The sequence below is a fragment of the Lissotriton helveticus genome, chromosome 3_1 (genome assembly GCF_964261635.1).
Source record: "Lissotriton helveticus chromosome 3_1, aLisHel1.1, whole genome shotgun sequence".
Classification (NCBI taxonomy): Eukaryota; Metazoa; Chordata; class Amphibia; order Caudata; family Salamandridae; genus Lissotriton; species Lissotriton helveticus.
Genome location: NC_136061.1, coordinates 549,904,741 through 549,930,484, shown reverse-complemented (window position 1 = coordinate 549,930,484; position 25,744 = coordinate 549,904,741). Strand labels below are relative to the sequence as shown.

Below are 25,744 nucleotides of genomic sequence, written 5' to 3'. Positions count from 1 at the left end.
GAGGTCGACCAGACACACTCTAATATTTTCAAGAAAATCAGCATCGCGTAGCAAAGCATGGCGACGGAGAGCCACAGTAGTGGCCATAGCATGGCCAATAGCATCGGCAACATCCAAAGCCGCACGAAGAATGAACGCGGCCAACTCTCTACCATCCAACACATGGCCCCACTAATGAGCACGGGCACCCTCATGAGAGACATGAGAAAGTAGGGACTCCAGAGAAACCCACAGGTTCGAAGTAGCCCTGGTCAACACACACAAGGTATTAAGCACCCGCAAGGCAGCACTGGAAGAGGCGAAGACATTACATCCCCATGAATCCAACCACTGGGCCTCCCGAGACGGAGGAAACCACACCACAGGCAAACACGGAAAGGCATTTCGCACTAGAGGGCCTTGAGTAGAAAAGTGGAAAGAAAGACAGACCTGGTCCTGCGGAGAAGGACGATGGCGGTGCAGCAGTGCCTGAGGCACCGGGGTCGCCCATGGCAGGGCGCCCCAAACCTCATAAGAGAATTATGGAGCTTAGTAATCAGCCAAAAAACGCATTCTTACCAAAGAAGGGGGGGGTAGGGGTTGGACCAGCAGCCAACTAAAGAGAGGGGCCATCCAAGGACCCCGAGGGTACAATATCTCTCACAGAAAGTGTAACAGCTGCTCCAAAAACCAAAACCAGGAGCAAAGCCTCCCACCAAGACCCGGAGGATCAACAAACCAACCTGAGAAGAAGGAGGAGGAGGAGGAGGAGGAGGAGGTGGACGGAGCCCCGCAAGAAGCTGCTGAATGGCAGAGTCTGCATGAGTATTAAACATCAGAACCCCGTCAAAAGGGAGGTCGACCAGACACACTCTAATATTTTCAAGAAAATCAGCATCGCGTAGCAAAGCATGGCGACGGAGAGCCACAGTAGTGGCCATAGCATGGCCAATAGCATCGGCAACATCCAAAGCCGCACGAAGAATGAACGCGGCCAACTCTCTACCATCCAACACATGGCCCCACTAATGAGCACGGGCACCCTCATGAGAGACATGAGAAAGTAGGGACTCCAGAGAAACCCACAGGTTCGAAGTAGCCCTGGTCAACACACACAAGGTATTAAGCACCCGCAAGGCAGCACTGGAAGAGGCGAAGACATTACATCCCCATGAATCCAACCACTGGGCCTCCCGAGACGGAGGAAACCACACCACAGGCAAACACGGAAAGGCATTTCGCACTAGAGGGCCTTGAGTAGAAAAGTGGAAAGAAAGACAGACCTGGTCCTGCGGAGAAGGACGATGGCGGTGCAGCAGTGCCTGAGGCACCGGGGTCGCCCATGGCAGGGCGCCCCAAACCTCATAAGAGAATTATGGAGTGACGCTTCAAAAGGAAGGAACAACTCCCGTCCACAGGAGCCCTTGTGGAGAATCTCCAAGAGGTTGTCTGTAGGAAATGGAGTGACAGGTTCACCCATCCTCAGAATACCAGCAGCCATGGAAATAGCCCGAACATAGGCAACACTGGCCTCAGTAGGTCACCGTGGAGGTGAAAGTAATTCCTCCGTGGGTGACAGTTGCAGACTGAGCCGCCTATCCCCAAGTCCAGAGGGAAGTGGCCAGCCCCGGAATAGAAGAGGATCCACAGAGGAAGGGGTTACCTGAGGGGCCTCAGGGGAGGGTGGGGAGGCCGATGGTTAAGCCAGCGGTGAGCCACGCAAGGAAGGGTTTGTGGATTTAGGTCGTGGGGACGGCAAGGAGCCTTCCCTGGAAGATACCGGTGAAAAGGCAACTAAACGGCACCCTGTCTCCGGGGAGGAACACACCAATAGATGGCAGGCCTCTAGAGAAGAAGGGACCTCAGGAGACGAATCCAGAACCGGACGCCGGCGCAGCTCCGTGGAGTCCGCCATAGGCACTTGAGCAGCGGTGACCGGTGCCGGAGAAGCCCTCCGTGGCGCCAGGCCACTCCTGCCACCACGTGCTCTCCAGGAGAACGAGGTGAGGCCGATGCCGGCACACCGAAGGCGCGGCACCGGAAAGATGTCAGCTTGACCTCAGACGCGACAGCAACCCGCGTCAAGGACCGAGAGGGACTCGGGAAGGTGCCCTAGGCCCCGGCCTCCACCTGCGACTCCACCGGAGCCAGGGAGGAAGGCTCCCGGTGCCGAAACGGCGCCGGGTCGACCTCTGGTGAGGCAACTGCCTGCTCAGAGGATGGAGGGGGAAACTGGGACAAGGCTGTAGTCCCAGCGTTCACCTGCGACACCACAGGAAGCCCAGTATGGATTTGTGGTGAGGCAGGGACCCTAGGCGTCGGATAGGGGAGCCCCAAAGGACTACACCTCGACGACAACGCCCTCCTACGACCTGAAGCCGAAACCGCCGGGGCCGGAGCCGCCGGCGACTCCGCGAAGTTCCCGCTCAATACAAGGGACCCGCAGGCGTCACAGAGGTGGAGGGAGGGCCAAAGAAGCCTGCAGCGCCGAAGCGTAGGCTGTCATTTAGGCCCTAGTCGCCTCAGCGCCGGGAAACGGCGGGTAGGAAGGCAACAGGCGGGGAAACCTGCCCCGTGGGGAACCGGTGCCCACCGTGGAAGGAGGACAGGGCCTCGGAGACAAACTGAAGGCCCTACCAGCCGGTGAGCCATGCCCAAAGAGCCGCAGCGAAAGGCGGTTCCGCATACGAAACCGGCGGACCCTCGCCTCGGAGACGGACGCTGGGACGACACCAACCTGGACAAGCATGCCAACAACTTCATCCGGCGCTCCCGTTGTGACTTAGGCTTAAAGTGCTGGCAGGTGTCGCAACTCTCCGAGTCGTGGTGCTCACCCAGGCACAAAATGCAAATCAGGTGAGGGTCCGTCACCGACATAGGACGTGCACAGGTGGTACACGTCTTGAAGCCCGAAGGCATTCGCACACTGTTCCACGCAACGCCAAGGCATTGAAAAAAGGGAGAAGGCCTGAAAACAGGCCAGGACACAATCCGGATCAGCGTTGCACATGGAAATAGAAAAAACTGACGTAGGCGTGCCAGGGTGGGACTTATGTATCCTCGTTGACGTCATCAGGTGGACAATGTCAGGGCGGAGTCACGTGGTGCTGTTTCCCGGCGCGCAGGGATGCTGTGGCAGAAAAGTTTTCCGGATCTAGTCTCACGCCTGGGGATAATTCTACGTTAAGGAATCTGTGGCTAGTAGTCTCTATCAGATAAGTGGCGTCAGTCGGCTCTGCGTTCGTCATTGGCGTCGTGGTTGCCGGGATGACGTTGCGGCAGCTACTTAGACGGCCCTTGCGCGCTGACATTAGTTCTGTACACAACTTTCCACGCCAGAAGCGCTGAGCCATGCAAAACATTGACCACTGGTGCACAAAACTAGGGCCCTGAAAAGAAATCCTTAACCCTAGAAGTCAGTTCGCAGAATGGGGAGGATGGGTGAGGCAGTAAGGAATCTATAACTAACCTATGTTTCTTACAGATATATCATTACCGAAGGCAAGTAACTTGTTCATGTGAAAGTAACAGTTAGTTATAGATCGTTAACTTAGAATAAATACCCCACCAATACCAACCCCAGAGGTGGGTCTGCAAACCAAGTTCACACCAGAAAGTCCTGGAGAACAGAAAGGGGCAAAAAAGCTGTGTCTCCGGACTTGGATGTCCAGGCAGTAGTGTTTATTGAACGTGTGTAGAAATGCCCACATAGCTGCCTGACAGATGTCCTCATCCCAAAGCAGTAGTAGCTGCCGTCGCCCTGGTGGAATGGGCGCGCAGCCCCACTGTGTAAGAAACTGGCTCTCTATCTCCAGAGGTTTGGCAGAGGCTTAAGTTAGATAGAACCTTACTCTCTAAAGTGGTAGCTTGTTTGAGCAGTAAGGCAGTATCAAAGGACAGTGTAAAGCATTTGATGTACACTCTCAGTCGGCAGACAGTCTCACACACTCAAGAAATGAACTCTAGGCGAATTGTTTTGTATAAAAAATATACTGTTGTTTTATTTCTAGAACCAAGCAAGCCTGGTGCAGGTAAGCATAAAAATACTTTTAAGTAGTAAATTACTTGTATGAAAACAGTTCAAAATAGCAGTGTAACTTTACTGGTTTTGGTTACAGTTTTAGGAAAGCAGTTTGCAACACATTGCAGGTATAGTACATTCAATTAAATGGGTTTTCTAAGTAAAAAGCAGTTATTTACTTTTCAGATTACTTTTGCTAACACAGGACTGGATCCTAGATTCAGCCCTGGGACATTTCCTGAAAACAGGTGAGTAAATGCGTTTTGGTTGAAGGTACGATTTTTAAAGAATAATATTGCATTTCGAAAGTTGAAACTTTTTCACATAGAATCACCAATGTTATCCTACGGGAGGAAATTCACTTAGCAGGTAACTTATGTTATCGTTACTTTTCTTACTCAGTGCTGGATCCTGGATTCAGCACTGAGAAATTTCCTGAAAACAGTTGAGAAAATGTGTTTTGGTTATTCGGATGATTTTTAAGGAATATTTGTAGTTTTCAAAAGTCAATGTTATCCTAATGAGGAAAGGAAAATGCTACTTACCAGTATGCATCTGTTCTTGGCATGTAGGGCTGCAGAACCACACACTATTGCATTAGATCACCATCTGGTGGTGGGCCCAGATGATTACACTTTGTTGTTGTCTTGGAAGAGACTTTGTCTGTTGGATGACCCCTCCCTTAGACCGTAGTGCGCATGGGCATCGACTACATCTTCTGAATATTTTTTTCCGCCATCGGGCTCGAATGTGTTCATCGTTCGGTCCCGTTACCGATCTCTTTTCGAATCCATAAATCAATCAAAATACCATCGGCATCGTCGTCGATTCCGGTTACCAGCGTCGATTAGAGACTTCACTTCTCGATTTCAGCGTTCGTCGGGCCGTCGGGCCCAACTGCACCATTGGGCCTTTGGCTCATGGAAAGAACACCCTTCAAGAAGTGCACTAGGTGTGGACACAAATTCCCTCACACCGATCTTCCTGAGGTTTGCCATCTCTGCTTATCACCAGAGCACGAGAGTCGAGACTGTGAGGCCTGCGCTTCGTTCCGGTCCAAGCTTTGGGTGAAGGGGGGCCTTTGGACGTCGGATTTTCTTACCCGCTCAGGTCGCTGTAGGGGGGGGTCCTCTGGATTGAGGCTGCAGGCATCATCTGGAGGCTTGAGGCAGGTCAGGGGTCACCAGATTTCGGGTCAGGATCACCCGGGGGACATCTTTGTGTTGTTTGTTCACTCAAACACGGGCCGGGCTCGGCGGGTGCAGTGTGTGCTGGATTTGTGGTTTCTGGCTGGCACCAGAAGCTGCAGTTTAAACACGTACGGTGTTCACGGGAGAAACAGCTTGGAAAGTGAATGCAGGCAGGTCCTCCGGGGCTTTTGAAGTTGCTGGCCGCTGGACACGCTGGGGTTTCGCAGGAGCAGGTTTGAGGGAAGAAAGGCCTATAGGGCTGGGGCCAAGTCAGAGAGCGTCGTCTTCTTGTTAGCTCTGCATGGCTTCTCATCCTTCTTCTTTTCTTGTTGTTGCTGGATCTGAGGAAGGAAGGTTCAGGGTACCCCCCTAAATACTAAATTTAGGGGTGTTACAGGTAGGTAAAGGTCAGGGACCAATGGGTGGAGGAGGCTTGCCACCTCGTTCCAGGCTGTGCATTGTTTCAGGCCCCCAAGAGTGGCAAGCTCTCGACCCAGGGGTCCAGAAACAAGTCTGGGGATGGCAGCCTCTGCAGTCACTCAGTCAGGTCACTGGGAGTTCGTCGAGTTTCAGGGGGCATCTCTAAGATGCCCTCTGTTGTGCATTTTACATTAAATCCCACACTGGCATCAGTGTGGGTTTAATGTGCTGAGAAATTTGAGACCAAACTTCTCAGTCTTCAGTGCAGCCATTATGGTGCTGTAGAGTTCGTGATGACAAACTCCCAGCACCATTTACTCTTAATGGCAGCACTGCACTTACAGTGCCCAGGAATGGACCTGGGTACTGTAGGGGTACAGGGTTCATGCACCTGTACCCTCACCACTTGGCATAGGGCAGCAATCTAGAGGGGTGACTCATGTATGAAAGGGCAGTGTTTGTGGGCATGGCACACAGGGATGTGTGCCATGTCGACTCTTTGTTTTGTTCTACACCAAGACACGCAGCCTGCAAAGCCAGTGTGTATGCGTCAGGGCACTGGGCCTCTATGGGTGGCACAATAAGTGCTGCAGCCCTTATGGGCCTTCTCTGGTCACAGTGCCCTGGGTACCTATGGTACCATTTACCAGGGGCTGACCTGTGGCCAGAGATGCCAATTGGGTTTAGGCTTCAATGCAGTTTTAGGGAAGGAACACAGGCCCTCGGTACCTGATTGGCAGGAGCCCAGGGCACACTCAGTCAACACACATCAGCAATTCAGCAAAAAAGTGGGGCATACCATGCAAGAAAGGGGCACTTTCTCACACACTGGAAGCACTGACCCACATAGAGATAGTCCATTTGTACACGGCCCGACCTTTCTTGGCGCCCACGTAGCCAAGAAAGAGCTGGTCATCCACCCGGAATTGCTTTGTGTGATCCAAATAAAATGAAAGCGCATGTTTTGGGTCCAGACGGAAGCCTTTCTTCCTCCTTCGAAGGATGCGGAGACAGAAAGAAGGTGGGCAAAGTGATGGTTTGACCAATATGAAAAGAAGTAACCATCTTGGGAATAACAGCCAGGAAAGGAGGCTTTGAAGAAAGAGCTTGTAGCTCACTCACCCTGCTATCAGAGTTGATGGCAACCAGAAAAGCAGTCTTTAGGGTAAGAAGTCTGAAAGGACAGTTATGAACTGGCTCAAAGGGAGCGCACATAAGGTAAGTAAGAACCAAATTCAAGTCCCACTGAGGCATTACTAATGGAACAGGAGGAAAAAGATGAGTAATGCCCTTAAGAAAACGATTTAAAGCAGGGGACTTGAAAAGAGAAGGCTGATCAGGAAGCCTAAGAAAGGCTAAAATGGCAGAGAGGTAGCCCATAAGAGTGCCAAGAGCAGAGACCAGCTGGGCCAAAGAAAGGAAAAACCAGAAAACCTCAGAATGAGGGATAGAAAGGAGATCTACAGCCTTTGCTGCTCACCATGCAACAACTTTGTTCCATCTAAAGGCATATACCGTCTTAGTGGAGGAACGCCTGGCTGCCAAGATAACATCACAGACTTCGAGAGGCAGGTCAAACAACGTTAACTGACGCCGCTCAGTCTCCACGCAAGGAGGTGGAGGCTGGACAGGTTCGGGTGGAGGACTGTCCCCTGCTGCTGCGACAGAAGATCCTCCCGAAGAGGCAGTCTGATTGGTGGATTGATGGCCATGTGTAGCAGCTCGGGATACCAGACTCTTCGTGCCCAATTCGGAGCCACAAGACTGGCATGGGCCCGGTCGCACTTGATCTTCTTCAGCACCATGGGCAGAAGTGGTATAGGCGAAAAGGCGTATAGAAGACTGCAACTCCACTCGTGACAAAGAGTGGAGCCTAGCGATGGCCACCTTGGAAATTCCAACAGTCAGAATTGCTGACATTGCGCATTGTCTTCGGTGGCGAACAGATCTAACCAAGGCTCTCCCCACTGTTGAAAGAAACCTTGCAGCACCTCCGTGTGACGCCATTTATTATCCATCATGCACCTGCGGCTGAGTTTGCCTTCCCTGGCGTTCAGCGAACCTGCCAGGTGTTGAACCACCAGGGACATGCTCTGATGTTACAGCCATGTCCAGAGACAGAGATCCTCTTGACATAGGGTCCATGACCCCACCCAGTCTTGTTTGTTGCAGTACCACATGGCGGTGGTGTTGTCCGTGAACACCTACACTACTCTTCCCCGGACAGAGGGAAGGAATGCATTGAGTGCAAGACAAATCGCCCAAAGCTCCAGGAGGTTGATGTGGAGCTCAGACTCCGCAGGAGACCAACAGCCTCTGATCTGCACCTCCCCCATGTGGCCACCCCATCCCAGAAGAGATACATCGGTCACCACTGTGAACTCTGGTTGGGGAAGAAAGAGGGATCTGCCGTTGACCCAATCCTGGTTCGTTAGCCACCACTGCAATAGGTGTGCAGTGCCCTCTGAGATCTGGACGCAATCAGACAGGTTCTCCTGATGTTGTGCCCACCGAAACTTCAGGTCCCACTGCAGAGCCCACATATGCCATTTGGCATGGTCCGCCAGCAGGATGCAGGAGGCCATCAGGCCCAGTGGCGGCGCAGAGCCGACTGCTAGGCCTACAGAAGCTTTCGGAACAGCTCGCGCAAAGACTGCGGGTCCATGGCCCAGTAGTCTGAGAACGACTTCGGGTCGTGGTCATTCTCCAGGCACCATAGGCACACGAGAAGGGGTTCCATCACCGACATCAGCTTGTCGCAGGAACCAAAAGGCTTGAAGCCGGTCCATCAAGATTACATCCCTGTGCACCAGGAGTCGTACGACTCGAAAAGATGTTGAGAAAAAGTCACAAAAAGAGAGGCAACAAGTGGCTAGAGGTACCGCTCTCTCCGGAACTTGCGCTGGCTGGGGAAGAAAAAGAAACAACTGACATCAGCGCGCAGGGGCCGCGTCTAAGTTGATACCGCGACGTCATTTCGGCGATCATGATGCCAACGGCCAACGTCGAGTCGACCTTCGCCACCTACCGACGCGCAGGCGTACCGCAGAAGAAAAATTCTCTAGATCCAGTCTGACGCCTCGGGGTAAGTCTAAGGTGAGGAATCCATAACTAATTGTCTCTTTCAGATCCCTACTTTGCCAGACTCCCTCTGGTTACTTTGTCGACATTCATGACATTTCCCCAGATTTTTCAGATCCACCACCACATGGAACTTGTGTGTTTATAATTTGGCTCAAAAAGGCCTATTTTATTCTACCTTGGGTTTCCATTTGGATTTCCATTTCGTTGCTCTTTCTTAAGATTGTTTTCTTTTTCTGAAATGAACATTATCTCCCAAAACGCTCTGCTGTTGAACTGATAACCAAGGTATTGAAGCGTCACTCTTCATCACACAAAGTGTGAACGGACCTGTCCCGTGTGAACATTTTGGCGGTTCAAGTAATTGAAGGAATTGTTTGGCATAAGGGGCAATATGAAATTTTTGGACCGACAGAAACGTTACAGGTACCGTATGTATTTCAAATATCCTTGAATTATATTATTACTCCTGGCAGCATCTCTGATGATTGGGGCCTTCATACAGTCAAATCTTTGCTTGATGAGCCAGAACATTATACTGTATTTGAACATGAAGATATGTATAGCTGAACATTTAATTATGATGAAATGTTTTGTTTTCACCACTATGCACACTATTTCTTACACAGAGCTAGTACTCCATGTACAGTATTTAATTACACATAATGGGAACATCACCCTACACCACTTTTTGTTAGCTGTAAAACATTCACGCAGAAGTTTGCATATTTTTCTGGCAACAACCCCATAGATCCAGAGTCTTATTATTATAAACTTACCCTTGCAAAGAAAATATGCTAACCAACACTAAATTAATTTATTCTGTGTTCTTTGTTTCCCAGTTGGCAATACAAAGGTATGACTTTTGGAAGGACAATATTGATTTAAAGTCTGTTAGGGGAACTAAAGACTAGCAGGTTCAAGGAAATAAGGGTTTGTTTAGAGAGTACCTTATACCAAGACAAATAATTTTCTTGAACAAAACTGTGAGACGAACGGCCTGGCCAAGATAAAGGATATGAACACAGCAAACATTCCCAAATGTGCACATTTTGAGAATTAGCAACAGTTCTACAGAGGAAACGTTCAACAAAAACCTCAAGAATGGTACATAGAATTCTTCACATTCCAGTCCAGAGGGATGGCTAGTATGGCCATTAGATACTGATGTTTGTTATGCCCGTTTCTTGAACACCACAAAAGGGTTCTGAAAAAGCAGACCAGAAACTCGATGCGCAAGAGACAACACTCTGGAGTAGTTACAACATATAATAAGGAAAGATTGTGTCTTGAATGGCTAAAACATTCCAGATGAGATGGAAGAGCACTAGTCTCTCCTTTCTGATGGCATGGGCTTGTCTCTACCTTCTGATGACATGGATTTAAAGGATTTGTTATTATTATTAGGCCACATCAGAAACACTTTTTACATGCTATCACAAAAAGAAAAGGGGACAGATATCACCATGCAGAGATAAACTGAGTCATGACTACCAGGAGATACAGGTATGTGGATAAAGGATACACAGAAGGAGAACAGAGTGAGCCGTAAGAACCACACCACAGCTAAATAAAAGCCCAAGTAATGGGATTACCAACAGTACGCATGCGGCGGCAAAGCGAGGCGGGCACAGCACCAGGTAGTCAACCTGCCAATCGTACCCAGAGGGACAAACGGCGAAGGGAATTCAGCAAGCCGGGGACACAAAGAATACTCTGTTACATATGAGAGAGGGAGAGAGAAAAAGAGAGAGTACGGGGCGAACCTCCCGATACTAGGACAAGGAAAACCTAGTATGCATACTCTCTCACTGTGTGTATAAATCATGATATATATACCGAAGACAAAGACTTATATATATATAAATATATATATATATATATATATATATATATATATATATATATATATATATATATATATATATATATATATATATATATATATATATATATATAACAAATGAAGGAAAATTAAAGAAGAAGGGGAAACTCGAAGAGCATGCCCTAGATAAAGGGAAGTCGCACAATAGGTACCAACGGCAAGGGTGTGAGCATAGCAGGACACAACAGTATCAAAAACACTAAAAAGCAATAACATCCCACCTGACGGGGACGGAACCAATGCCCCCCGCGAGACTGGCGGGGATACTGACCACCACACTCACAAGGAAGGAGTGTAAAAAACACAGACAGAGGTCTGTCAGAAAAAAAGGGTAGAAACAGCCCCATACAGACACTGTATAATGACAACGAGTATCCTGAAGAAGAATGCTTGCACCGTAACCTACACAAAAGAAAACCACAGTGCCGTCAGTTATGATTGGCAACTCACAACGAGTGAAATACATGGAGTGGAACACAGAGCCGTGGAAATAGAGTGACAGCCCAGAACCATTAGGCCATAGTGAATCAGAAAACATGCGCAGAGGCCAGGAGCGGAAGGACCTGAATCCCTGCACATAAGAAGCAAAGGATCTGAAGACCATGTCAGGGAAGTGCAGAAAGACATAGATTGCAAGGTAACACGCAGTAGAAACGTAGCTAGTGGAAACTCCACTGCCCATAGGCAAAAGCCCTACAGGGCCTGAGCCATGAGAGAAGACGTAAGCACTTCCCCACACTAAAAAGTGAGAGTAGAACGCAGCCAAGACAGGGGCGGATGGTACAACGCCGGCACCCTGCGACAGCGAACGTAACCTGTGTGTACACACAGAGTGTCTCCACAGAGACCGGAAAGAACTACGGACCGACTGTAGACTACAATACAAAACCCGAACCGCACCAACCCCGCCGGTCTCACTAGTGGGGATATCCTACAACAGGAGGGAGAGCATTGACAAAAAAGAAGTAGCCGAATAAGACTCCGCAGGAGCCGTTGAAACTTCCCGTGCCAGGAAGAGCAGCTACACAATAGCCAACAAGTACCCCACATAGGGTATGGCACATCCCTATAAAAGCAAGGGACACCTCTTTGAGCCGAGCTCTTAGACGGAGGGCTAAAAAGAAATGCAGAAACAGCTGGCCAGCTGCAACAAAAAAGGGCAAGACAGCGAAAGCCGCACAGTCAGTCTGGGTAATAACAAAGGACACCTCTTGAGACAAGCTCCATAGGCAGAGGTAAAAAAGCAGCACCTAAAAAGATGACCCAGCTGCATCAAAGGAAGGAAAAACCTGGCTAAACAGCCATACAGTCTGTCTGGGGAGAAATCTCTTGAACCCAGAGACATAAATCAGGAAAACAAAATGACAACACCGTCACCCAAAAATACAAATTCACCATGGGGGACTAAAAACGAGGAGACCCCGGACTGCTGAGTCAGCATGCTCATCAAACAGAAGGGTCCTGTCAAAGGGAAAATCCCTGAGTTGCTCCTGAATATTCTCAGGGAAACTGCCATCGCGTAGCCACGCATGGCGACGTAAGGCAACTGGGCTGCCTATAGCATGACCCATGGAGTCAGTGGTGTCCATTGTCGATCGAATAAAAAACTGAGCCATGTCGCGGTCATCCAGAACAAGCTGGAGCAGGTCAGCACGAGGACTCTCCCGTAAAGAGGAAAGGAGTCGTTCGACGGAGTCCCAAAGAGCAGAAGTAGCTCGAGCAAACACGCAGGTCGTGTTTAGGGACCGAAGGGCAGAGCTGGTGGAGGCAAAAACATTGAGGCCACAGGACTCCTACCACCTAGACTCCCGAGTGGGGGGAAACAATGGTGGAGGAGTGGAAGGAAAAGCAGCCTGGACTACCAGTCCTAGAGCCCTAGGATGAAGGGACAAACAGGCAGGGCCATCTGGAGCCGGCCGGTGGCAATGCGCAACAGCACGGGTCACAGGGACACCCGGTGAGGGTCTGACCCAAGTCCCCAGAAGGACATCATACAAGGACCTGCCAAAAGGCAGCAGAGGCTCCACATCCACCGTGCCCAGGTGAAGGAGATCCAACAAAGGAGCCGAAGGCAGGGAGACAGAGGGCGCCGGCATTCGTAAGATATGTGCAGACCTATTAACTGCCCTCGCAAAGTCTACGCTAGCCTCCATGGCCATGCGAGGGGGGGACAGCAAGTCATTTGTTGGGGATGGCTGCAGACTAATCCGTCCACTCAACGACAGAGGCCCTGCTCTGTGGAGCATGGAAAAAACCCTGTGGACGGTGAACCCACTGGGGTCACGTCCTCCAGTAGAGGAACAGCCGGGGACGGAACCGGCGTTGCCCAATGTCGGGACGGCGTCGGATCAGCACCGACTATCTCTGTAGAGGACTCGTCCAGCCCGGATGACAGGTGCCTGTGGGGAGGATTGAAGTCGACTTGGAATCGAACTCTGTGTTGCAGCCACAACCAGCAACGATGCAGGGAGCCCTGCAGGACTGTGCGAAGATGCGCCAGGAGGGCTAGATGTCAGAGTGGGACGCCCATCCGGGCCGTGTCCCGATGTCGCTGCAACCCCTGAATCGGAGTTAAGGCACTCGGTCGGCACCGAGGGCTAACCCGCTGGTGAACCCCAAACCTGAATCCTTACCCCCAATGTGGTGCCCTGAAGGCACGCCAGGGACAGGGGGAGACCCAAAGAAGGACTGCACCAGGAAATGGTGGATAGGCGGGGTCGACTCATGAGGGCTCGCGTACGGTGAAGACCGTGAGACGCAGCCCTCAATGTCATGCTTGTGCGAGGTTGACGACCTTCTTCACTTCTTCATGTGCGTACCTGCAACAGGCGAACGACGTCCACGGGAACGACTCTGGGATCTGCCTCGAGCAGAGACCTCAGCGTGGGAGGAAGAACTGCGCCGTTTGGATCCTTCGGCCGGAGACTGGAGCCGGCGCCACGAGGACTCTGACCGGGACACCCGGCCAGACAACAGTTTCATTCGATGTTCCCGCAGGGACTTCGGCTTCAGCTGCCGGCAGGCGTCACAATTGGCCGAGTCGTGATGCTTGCCCAAGCACCACATACAGCTCTCGTGTGGATCCGTTGCCGACATCTGCTGCAAACAGGACGCACGCGATTTGAAGCCCGCAGGCATTGAAACACTGCTCCAGATGCGAAAGGCGTCGTGAAGGCCTGAACAAAAACAGGGTAGAGGAACCACTAAACTCCGGATCCGCGTTGAGAAGCGGAAAAGAAGAAAAGTTGAGGGGGGTCTTATATGGCTAAATTGACGTCACTTCCGTGGATAATATCAGGACGGAGCCGGGCGCCGTTGCCCCCGGTGAGCAGAGGTACTGCAGGGGAAAGTTTTCTAGATCCAGTCTGATGCCTGGGGATATTCTAAGTTAAGAAATCTGTGGCTAGATGTCTCTATCAGAGTCTAGCATATGTGGAATGGAGGAGCTGGTGGTTGCTGAATGGTCTGCGAGGCATCTGGTTGACTTTTTTGCAAAGACATTTGCCGAGTATGGTAGGAGGGAGATAGGTCTATAGTTGGAAAGCATGATTGGGTTAGCGGATGGTTGAGCAGGGGAGTAACAGTGGTAAGTTTCCAAGTGTCCGAGAGGTGACTGAGGCAAAGGAGGCATTCAGGATGGGTGTCAGCGCTTCGCTGATCGGTAGGAGTGCTTTGGTAGAAGCATGGTGGGGGGAAGTGTCAAATGGGCCCCCTGAGTGGATGGTTTTCATGGTAGCAACAATTTCAACAATGGTGACAGTGGGCAATGAGGTCAGAGTTCATTCTCCAGCTGTGATGGGAAGATGAGTTGTGTATATGGAGGTGATACTGTTACGAAAGAATTTAGAGAGCTTTATGCAAAGGTCTCGTTAGGTGGTGATGTTGCTGGAGGTGGCAGAAGTCGCAGCAAAACTTTAATGATGGTAAAGATTTCCTTGCTGCTGTTAGTGCCAGCGTTCTGCAAGAACTCTGCACTTGGTGTTCTGTATCTGCTGGTGGTAGCACCTTAGAACTGCTTTGTGGTGCCTTAATTTGTTATCTATTTGCCTGTAGTAGTGTTTCATTAGCCAGAGGGCCTCTGTGTACCAACTGGTCGTCCGCCCTTGTGTTGAAAGATCCTGCCAGGTGTTAGGGGATCAGGGAGATGCCCTGAGCGTTCAGACACAATGGTGCAGAGCCTCCTGGCATAGGACTCACAACCCCACCCTGCACTGTTTGTTGCAGTACTACATGGCAACAGTGTTGTCTGTGAGAACCTTCACCCATTTCTTCTTGATGTTGGAGGAACACCTTCAGTGCAAAATGAATCGCACACAACTCCAAGTTGATGTTGAGATGAGCTTCCGCCCAAGACCAGAGTGCTCTGATCTCCACCACTCCCAGATTATTACCCCCCAAACCATCAATGATGCATGCATCATAACTGTTCACTCTGTTTGGGGTAGGGAGAAGCATCTGCCACTGGTCCAAGTGCAGTCAAGCAGCCACCACCGCAGAGCTTTTGCATTTTCCTTCCATAACTGGATGAAGTTTGATAGATGGCCTTAGTGCTGAGCCCATTGCGGCTTCAGAACCCAGTGCAGACCTTGCTTGTACCACCTGGCTTGATCCTCAAGCAGAATGCAGGAGGCCAAGAGGCTATGAAGCCTCAGAGTCGCTCTCATTGAGATGCAAGTGAAAGGCAGGAACATCAGAATCATAACCCGAATGTCCTGGACTCATTGAGGCAGAGGAATAGCTTGAAAAAGCACCGTATCCAGGATGGCTCCGATACAGGGGAGTTCATGTGAAGGTAACAGGTGTGCCTTTGCCACATAGATGGAGAGACCAAAAAATGTTAACACGTTGGCTATCATCTGGAAGTGGTTGACGACTGTGGTAAGTCTGCTGTGGATAGCCAGTCCTCGAGCTATGGGAAGACTGGTATTCCCAAACGCTGCATATGTTCTGCAACTACCACCATTACTCTTATGAATACCAGAGGTGCACTGGTCAGGTCAAAGGGGGCAACAGAGAACTGAAAGTGCTCTTGGCCTACCTGGAACCACAGAAAATGCCTGTAGGACTGTGTGAAAATATGCGTCCTGCAAGTGGAGCGCCACCATTTAGTTTCCTGGACACAGTGTTATGTTTCATACAGGTACCCCGATATAGGCTCAGGTAGTAACCAAACCTTTCGCCTATATTTCCCGTGGCATTACCCTACATAACGTTCTTGGTACTGACCTTTTACCTAGTTACGGTACTGCTTAAATGATGTGGGGTTTTCTCTGAAAATTAGCCTAATTCATTATGCATGAGGATTCTTAGAATCTCAGCACGTCTACCAACTCCTGCATAATAACTATGTATAATGGTCATTCCTTCCGTCATTCTAGTCCAACATGACACAGCAAGGTAGATCCCCTGAGAGTACCACTTTGAGTAAATTAACACCAAATCTTTGCTGAGGCAGAGAGAGGATAAAAAGGACTTCCATGCTGACACACTGACATGAGACGCTGAGGTTCCTGCATGCAGACACTCCAGCTGGCAGAGGTCTGACATCCCTCACGTGATGTCCATCTCGCGACCAAGACGGGGTCCCACAGGCAATGGGGTTGACTTTATCCTAGAGGGATTCTTGGCTCTAACCTACATACATGCTAGGTACACTTAGGTACATCTAGTTAGGGTTTCACCGTAGAAGTACGCATAATTACGGTCATGTATTTCCATACCTGAAATTCATCCTGCAAAAAGACCCATCTCTATGTACACATCAAAAGCCACTAAAGATGTTTCTGTACTTCAGGCTGCGTTTAGCAGTCAAGGATTCGTACAAGTCGTTCCCGGAAGAACCTACACCGTTAAATGCACTATAGATACTCTTGACAGCACCTTCACGAAAAAGTCTAGTCAGACGACTATATACTGCTTCACAGAACGAACAGACTCTACAGCCTGATAGATCGCTCCAGAGGTGGGAGGAAACAACTGGTGAAACAATATCCGAAGAGGACTGGGGCTACAGTTGTGCTCAATTACACTTACTTACTTCAAATTACAATTCACGGATCATTCATTTTAAATGTATCCATCAGACATATTACACACAGGTCAAACTGCACCGATATGGCCTTAGAGCGGATGACAAATGTCTGCGCTGTACCACACCCCAGGCTGATTTTCCATGCATGGGCATGCCCCAGTTTGCACACGTATTGGCAGGAAATCACAGTTACATTATCGAACATGCTAGCCGAGCGCATTCCGAACACACCACTGGTGTGCCTGCTGGGCATCCGAAAGCTTAAACTAGCTAAAAAACATATGTTCTGGACAGTAACGCTTTTACTCGCCAAAAGACGAATAGCTATGAAGTCGGGTAGCAAAAGACCACCTAGATTCATAGACTGGATAACAGACATGATATGCTGTTAAGAAACTCTGGGGGCGTATGTGGAGGAATTACCTCAGGCCTCCAGACCCAAGGAATTCTGGCAACCGCTGACGGATTATCTGCAGCAGACACAAGACGACACTTGACTACAGGATATAGGGGTTAAAATAGACATGGGAGGGGGACATATGTAGACTTGGCAACGCGTAACACATTCAGTCCCAATGTAAATGACATATCAGGTCATAGCTATGGTACGGGAGATTGAACCGGGAGAGCCTTTGTTTGTAATGTTTTAGAAATGAATAATGTATTGTATGCCGTGAATTGTGTTATACGCCTCATCTTTCTCTTCATCACTGTAAGTACAGGGCAACTATGACGAGTGTACAACACACAACATATGTTTAATGTACATTGTTGGTGCTTGGTGGAAAAATAAAAAAAATAAAAAATGTATTTCTATACCTGCCTGTAATTATTGTTTTAGCACTATGGTAGGAATCTACCATCCTTTTACTCTGTTGGTACTTATAATCATTTATATCTGTTTCTGTCTTATGGTTGTTTCAACACACCTATTTTACACTAGATTGAAGTTAATTCAATAAATGCTTATTGAGAAAGTCCCCACCGTTTATTCTGCCTATCTCTCGGAGACAAAGTGAGTACAAGTGACTGAGCGAAAAGTACTGTACCGTTTTCCACAATCCCTGATGGGACAGAGTTGTCATGTTTGATAGTTGCCAAGAACTATTCTCTCCTTGGTAAGAGGAGTTTGTAGTGGCACTGTGAGCTAGCTGGTATACAGACTAACATACACAGTAGGGGTGTCTGGAATCAGTCTGGACACAAATCCCACAGTCTATGTTGTCTGAACGAGCAGATCCCATATAGGTTTATAGGAACTGCACAACGCCAGGGCAGACAGAACATGGGTAAGGGAGAGCTTTTTGAACTTGTCCTTCCAAAGCAAATAGCTCAGAGGGTGGAGATCGAGGATGGGATAAAGGCCTGTGTCCTTTTTTGACACCAGATAGTAACAGGAGTAACAACCAGACCCAATCTTTGGTGCCGGCACCCTCTCTAATGGTCCTTTGGCCACAGAGTTTGAACTTCTCCACGGAGTTTTGAGAAGTTTTCTCCGAAAGGTGTTGTGATGTGGGTAGCATGCCCATAAGATAAGACAGAAAAGGTGGAGAGCATCTGTGTTCTACTATCTGGAATGCCTTTTGGCTTGATGTGATGCTCCTCCGTCTGGGGAGCTGAAAGGCTTGGGTAGAGGAATGCACTTCTGGCCTTAACACTGTCAGATAACTCCCATGCCTTCCCATCCAAAGGGCAGGGAGTCCTGTTGCTGCTGCTGATGATTTTGCCATTGTCTCTTCTGATACTCCCTTGTGAAGTCACTAAAGAGGCATTGCTGTTAGGGGAACTGCTGAGCAGGCCGAGCTAGGCCCAGAGAGTAAGCCTTGGCCTTCTTCTCCTTAATTTTCTCAAGAGCAGTGGGCTTTCACCCGAAAAAAGGTATGAGCCATTCAACGGAATGTCCATCAGAGAGTCCTTGAAGTCTGATGAAACACCCGTTGAGCCAATCCCAGCATGGGGCCCAAGTACCATTCTTTTCAAGACTGACCTACCCATGCAGTCAATTCTGCTCAGGCACAAACAAATGGTATATTTCGCAGCATATTTGCTATCGAGGATCAGACGCTAGAGTGTATGCCGGACATCGCTGGAAAAGCCACTAAGTCCCGCAAGGTGTACAATGACTGTCCCAGGAGGCAGGAGGTACTGACTGATCGTGAGGCAAGGCTAGCATTGGATAGAAAGCATTTCACAAAGTTTTCCATCTGCTTGGATTCCATGTCAGGTGGGGTGGTAGGGAAGGAAGTGGAGGATAGGAAAGGAGCTGGGTTTGAGGCCACTGGATGATGCCTAAAACCACCAGGCTCTCTGGGGTAGGATGTTGCAGTAAGAAGTCCAAGTCCCGAGCGCAGGCCTGTGCCGCCTTATTACCTGTTGATTAACTAGCAGGCAAGATCCTAGCGTTGCCTAGGTGCCCACCAATATGCCTGCAAGAGCGTTGTTGAAAGGCAGCAGAGGGTCCTCTGTTGTGGCTGTTGGGTTGAGGACTTCACTTAAGACACTGATTTTAACTTCCAACATGGGCAGTGTCAAATGAAGCCCTTCCACTGCCCTCCGAATGACAGTGGCAAAAGTTGCTGATTCCTCAGCCGCCACTGGGTTTAGAAAATGTAGTCCAATGTCAGGTTAGGTGTATAATCCACTGCCATGCCGTATGTCCTCAAAAATATTGTGCTCCTCATAAAAGTCCCTACTGCCATCAACTTTACAGCAATGGTCAGAAAAATGATGTTCTAGGATAGGCTGGGCCTAAGACTTGAATAAAAATATCAGATCTAGGTCCGGCATCGGTGAGCGTGTCGAGGTTCAGGCTGGTGGCACAGGTCTCAGCACTGTGATTGGCATCAGATGTTGTGCTGATGCAGGAGCCTGCGGCACCATGCTTAATGATGCTGCGTAAGTGGCGCGGTCTGTGTCAAGGAAGAATTAGGGGATGGGCTCTGGCAGGCTTCCACCGTGGATCCTTAGGGCCCGAAGGCACTCCAGCAGGATCTCGTGCAGTACAAAAAATTATTTCCACAGCTTCTCTTAACTGGCAGAGTTCATCCGCTGTACCAATGCACTCAACAGAAATTCAGAGCAGAACCATTTCTAGAGCCAGTTTTGAGGAACGGCTCTGCGGCTGAGAAGCACCCTGGGGCGTCATGTGAATTTAAATGGTGAAAGTAGAACGACGCCGGAGAGCCATTCTTGGGCTTTTTGTGGGACTTGTGTGATGTGTGACTTACCTGAACTTTGACATGGAGCAGTTACGAGTACAGCCCATGGAGCTAGAGCACAATTGCACCTTGGACTTCAATTGTGATCAAGTCAGCTTCCATGACTTTCTTTGGAGTTTGCCGACAGCGAGCTTGGCTCTTCGGTCTTGGCTAGCTTTGCAGTTAATTTTCATACAGCACTTGCCAACTTAATGTTGTGCGAGGATCCAAGGCACCAGAGGCAGAAGTTGTGTAACCATCACTGACATTTGTCAGTTATGATCACAACACAGCTTACAATTGATCAGTTTAAGGGCCATATCTGCACATTAAGTACAATTTAGCAATATTTTACGAGAACAATAAAGTCTGTCAGAAATAAACAGCACTGATAAATCCGGATCTGCATCAGAAGGCATGTAAAGAAAAGAACTGACATCAACATGCGGCTGTGGCAGTCATATAGTGCCCCTGACAGCACATCCAGAATCTACAGACTCTATGGGGAGCAGCAGAATGCCACATGTCGAAGCACAAGGGATTTGCTTTAAAGTTTCCAGATCCAGTCTGGTGCCTGGGCAAACCCACAAGGCGAGTAATCTGTAGTTTGAAGGCTCTATCAGGATAGTGTTGTACTGAATGTGAATTTTGACAGTTTTGCACTTTGCATTTCATGAATTGGCCATTTTCTTTTTTTGGGGGGTGTGACACCACACTGTTTGGCCGTCCTCTGATTTACATAAATGAATAATTATTATTATATTCATTAATAGATATATTGCTACATTATCAAAGACAAAATAAAGCAAAAGGATTAAAATATAGTCTAGGAATTACAGTTTATAATATATAGATTGGATGCTTCTAATTTTCATTGATGTTAGACAAGAACTCATGAGGGTGATGGTTTGACTCTTGGAATTGGATTCACTTAAGACCATGAACTTGGCAAAAAAACTTAGCAAAATTCACTTTGCTAATTCATGTTTCATTTTGGAAGATGAATAAGACATTTTAAACTAACTTTTTTGTGATGTATGGAGATCTTTGAAAATGTTCTATTGTGAGGTGTGATTTGTCACTGTGTGAAAACAAATTGTGGTTAGTGATATTATTTATTCATCCCACAAAATAGATAAAGAGAGCACTACCAATCAAGAGTACACATTCTTTCGCCATATGCCTATAAAGAGGATGCATCTGATGGAAGAATCTCTGTGGTCTAGAAGGTTTATGTACTTTCCCATATTTGTATTTGTTTTGGGGTTATTGTAAAGGTATCACCACTCACATATTAAATATACAACACTGTAACATTAATTCTGATACCAAATGGGATCAGGCTGGACATTTCTCTTCCTCCAGGGTACATTATCAATCAATGATCTAAAGATGTTGATCAGCTGTAAAACTTTCACTCATGTAAAAAGAAGACGACCACAACTTTAAGCGATGCATTCAAAAGTTCATGAGGAGAACGGTATTACTAATTCTTGGAATGTATTGTATGGCTTTACACTGTGATTTTTGCTGAAATGCTCACAGTGTGAGAGGCTGCTTCACAGCTTTTAGTAGATATCGCAATAAGGAAAACAATTTCAAAGCTATCTGTTTACAGAAAGTGAATGATGTAGTAAGTAAAGCAGTCCATTTTATGTACCTTAAGCATGACGGTGAAAGCTCCCTGGACGTCTCCTTTCTTCTCTAAGAGGTAGGCAGATGCTTCATGTAGCTTATGTTTCTGGGTAATCTGTAAGAAGTAAATCATTTGGTAAAAATAATAAAAACAAGCATTTACAATGCAATGGTCTCGTCCTTGTTAAAGTTAGAGCTATTGGCATTGCTCATGACATTATTTTTGTTTTTAAACCATATAAACAAGCATTTGCAATGCAATAGGTCTCGCATTAGGAAAGTGTGGGCTATTGGTATTGTAAATTACAAATTTTGTATTTAAGTTTTGTATTTGAAAATAGCTAAATTAATAGCTTTGTCATTTACAATGCCAATAGTTATACCTTTCACAAATGTGACACCTATAGCATTTGTAATGCAATATGTGTTGTGTTTACGTGACTTACATGTATTGATATTACAAATAACAATGGCTTTTCATTTCTTTTCAATAATTAATACTTAAATAAAAGTTATTGTAATTTATAATGGCAATAGCTTAAAGTTTTGTAAATAACGTTTGTGAAGATTATGTTCAGTGTATTTTATTGTGACGAAAATCCAAGAATAGAAGTGACATATTAACATCTTTTTGTTACATCTATACTACTATAATAAAGGAGAAACTTGCAGGCTTTGAGGCAAGTAAACGCGGGAACCACTGCGCCAATCTACACACCCGATACACCGTAGAAATCGGCAGGGTGTGTAGATGGTTATAGGCTATATAAACCTTAAAAAAAACCTTATTTAAAAAAAGTAATAAAAAAAAGTCCCCCCAAAGTAGCGCCGGCCGAGACGTGCATGCTCACGTCGAGGAGCGGCGTCAGAGGACTGGCGGACATGGCGCGGGGGAGGAGTGGTCACGTGAGCAGCAGCGGACAGGCCAGCGGCGGTGAGAGACCAGCGGAGAGGCGGAAATGGCGCGGGGGAGGAGCAGCGGTGGACAGGCGGTGAGGAGCAGAGCGGCGAGGACCTGTCAACTCAGGAGCGGAGAATGAGGTAAGCAGGCGGGTGTCGGGCCAGGCGGGGGACGGGGAGTTACTAAAGGTAATGTCGGGGCAGGCGGGGGTCGGGGAAGGAGGGGGACGGGGACTAACACCTCCAGGCGAGGGTCGGGCCAGGCGGCAGCCGGGGGACGGGGCAGGCGGGGGCACGGGCTGCTGGGCAATGTCGGGGCAGGCAGGGGTAGGGGGAAGCCTGAAAGCACCCGGACAAGGTCGGGACGGGCTGCTAGTAGGTAATAAATAGGAGCACCGGGGAACTGGGTACTATCCTTTCTGGGGATTCATGAGTTTGTGTGCACTACCTAACTGCTCCCTATTCATGCCCTGACGATTGTGGTGTAAGCTTAGAAACACAGTGTGGGCTTTTAAGTGATTCTAAAGTTTGGTGCTGCATTTCTTTGGTTTTCTAAAGTGTGGCTGCGGGCAGATTTGTGCTCCCACAGCCGCACTCTAGAAAACAAAAGACATTTAGCACGAGGAAGCACTTGCTAAATGCAGCGGCAGCGCGAATGCTTTTGGTGATGTGTGCGCGCCACAGACACAGCAGTGCGCGCTCCGGGGCTCGGAGCTGAGCGGGCGCGCAGGCGTGCGGCTTCGTGGGAACACAGGTGTCAGCATACACTTGCCTTCTAATGTCAGCATACACTTGCCTTCTAGTGTCAGCATACACTTGCCTTCTAGTGTCAGCATACACTTGCCTTCTAGTGTCAGCATACACTTGCCTTCTAGTGTCAGCATACACTTGCCTTCTACTGTCAGCATACACTTGCCTTCTAGTGTCAGCATACACTTGCCTTCTACTCTCAGCATACACTTGCCTTCTACTCTCAGCATACACTTGCCTTCTGGTGTCAGCATACACTAGCCTTCTAGTGTCAGCATACACTTGCCTTCTAGTGTCAGCATACACTTGCCTTCTAGTGTCAGCATACACTTGCCTTTGGACCTAGTCCTGTGTATGGGAAAAACGTCGCATAATTCGTTTCCATGTACCAGATTCTGTATTGTGGACAGTGATGGTCCCTCTAAGAATTCTCAACTACCTCAAGGTCTCCAACCTTGGGCGCTCTCTAATCATTTCCAAAGGGATCTCCAGACATGTAGAGATGGATCTCAGGGTGAATGAGTTTTCCAACATCGACTGACTTGTCCCCAGTTCAAACCTTCTAACTATATTAATCAATCAATAAACCAGGGATTTGTGAAGTGTGCTACTCACCCGTGAGGGTCTCGAGGCGCTGGGGAGGGGGTTGGAGGTCGTGCAGCTGCATGCGGCTCCGTCTTACCCAAAGAGCCAGGTCTTTAGGTTCTTCCTGAAGACATTCAGAGTGGGGGAACATCTGATGTTGAGCAGGAGCTTGTTCCAGGTTTTTGCTGAGATGTAGGGGTATGCTCTTCCACCAGTTCTGGCTATGCGGATGCAAAGGGTTTTGGCCAGGGCGAGGTCGGCAGAGCGAAAGGTTCTCTCGGGTGCTTAGAAGGGGATATTTCGCTGACGTACTGGGGTCCGATGTTGTGGAGGGATTTGTAGGCGTGAGTGAGCAGCTTGAATGTCACTCTCTTTTCGACGAGGAGCCGGTGGAGGTCTTGTAGGTGCTGGGTGATGTGGTATTTTTGTGGGATGCCTAGGACGAGTCTGGCGGCTGTGTTCTGGAAGGTCTGGAGTTTTTGGAGCAGGGGTTTATTGATTCCGGCGTAGAGGGTGTTCCCGTAGTCCATCTGCTGGTTATGAATGCGTGGTTGATGGTCTTTCAGAATTCACGGGGGATCCATTTGAATCCAACTGATAGGCTGTGGGGTGTGGGACACACCAGGGCATCAAGAACTCTTGACTACTACTGATCAGTCCCGAGATAGGGGCTCATTAAGTACCCCACTACGCCTCAATTAAACCGTTCTATTGATCTCATCAGGGCCGTCCCTGCAGCGTTTGCTGCCTCAGGTGAAATTACCTAAAGAACGCCAAATCATCCCCCCCCTCCCCTCCAGCTACACAAAACACACACAATCCATAAGTGCGTCTAAGGCAGGCGCGCAACACCCATTGGGCTCAAGGGGCTTCAGCCCCCCCCCCTGTCGTGTGTGTCAGCCCGGGCTGCGACAGCTTCGCAGGCTGGCCAGCATCTAATTGCAGCCGCACCCGAGTACTTAACAGGTCTTTAAAGACCATTTACGTGTAATTGAGGCTTTTGTTGTGTGTTCGCCCCTTCTTACAGCCACTTTGTCTACGGTTGGAAGAATTAGCCCCCCCCCCCGAAATATTTTTTAGCCCCCCCCCCCGAAATGTGGCTCTAGTTGCCCACCTGCTCTAAGGCCATTTTCCTTATTTTGCAGTTCACAAAAATACTAACAAATGTAGGACTGCAAACCCTCTTAAAAGGGCTGGGAATGCAATGATTGAGGCCTGAGAAGGACAGAAGACCTCCGTCACTGTATGTACCAAATCTGCAAACCCGGTCTCTTAAAAGGTCAGGATGTACACTCTAAAAAAAACCTGTTACTATGTAAATGGGTGTAGCATGCCTGCTCAGCAATGCCCATGGCCCACATTCACACAGTGGAGGGTTCATCGTGGACAGATTCCCGCTTGCGGATGGATACCGCCTCCTAGGGCCTGTGTCGGTAAGCCCTCAGTGGATTGCAATAGTAACTGAGGTAGCAAACCATTGCAACGTGTCCCTGGGAATCGCCTGGGAGCATCCTTTCGTGCTCCTTTTTCTACACGATTCGTAATGGGTCACGTGCAACTTGCACAGTCCCTTCAGTACACCGCGACCCGGGATTTGCGGATTTGTGATTTCACAGGAATTGTGACTCTAAACCCTTTTAATACGTTAGTCTAAGTGAGCTAGGAACTCCGGGACAGCACGCTGAAAGCTGCGACTGAGATGAGATGCATACATGCAATAAAATGATACCCATGAATTAAAGAAAGTCGAGCTAGGAACAATTATTTTCCTAAAGGAAAGGTCTTTGCCGCCCCCTGTCTTCCCGCAGCCGCCTTGCAGATGTCTTGGTGCGCGGGGTTAGTGGGTGAGTCATGGCCCGTATCCTATTCCTTTTAAAAATAACAACTCGGACTGGAAATTGACCTTTGTTAAGAGTGATACATGACTTGCTATATTCTATCTGCCGCAAACGCCCACTGCCCCTGTCCGAGCAAGCCTCGGTTGCTCAATCGCCACTACCACTCGAGTGTCAAGGAAACGAGGCGAGCCCTGGCTAACCTTAGCAGCAGGCAACGGTATGCAGCATCCCT

General features: G+C 48.7%; 1 protein-coding gene across 1 annotated transcript in view; it reads right to left on the bottom strand.

Annotated features, from left to right (window-relative positions):
* The window catches only part of VPS8 (VPS8 subunit of CORVET complex), a 2,052,516-nt gene that overhangs the window by 776,370 nt on the left and 1,250,402 nt on the right, over positions 1-25,744 (bottom strand). The window contains exon 36 of the mRNA XM_078680452.1: positions 21,465-21,554. Within this exon, the coding sequence (XP_078536578.1) occupies positions 21,465-21,554 (90 nt within the window). The remainder of the gene's footprint in view (positions 1-21,464; positions 21,555-25,744) is intronic.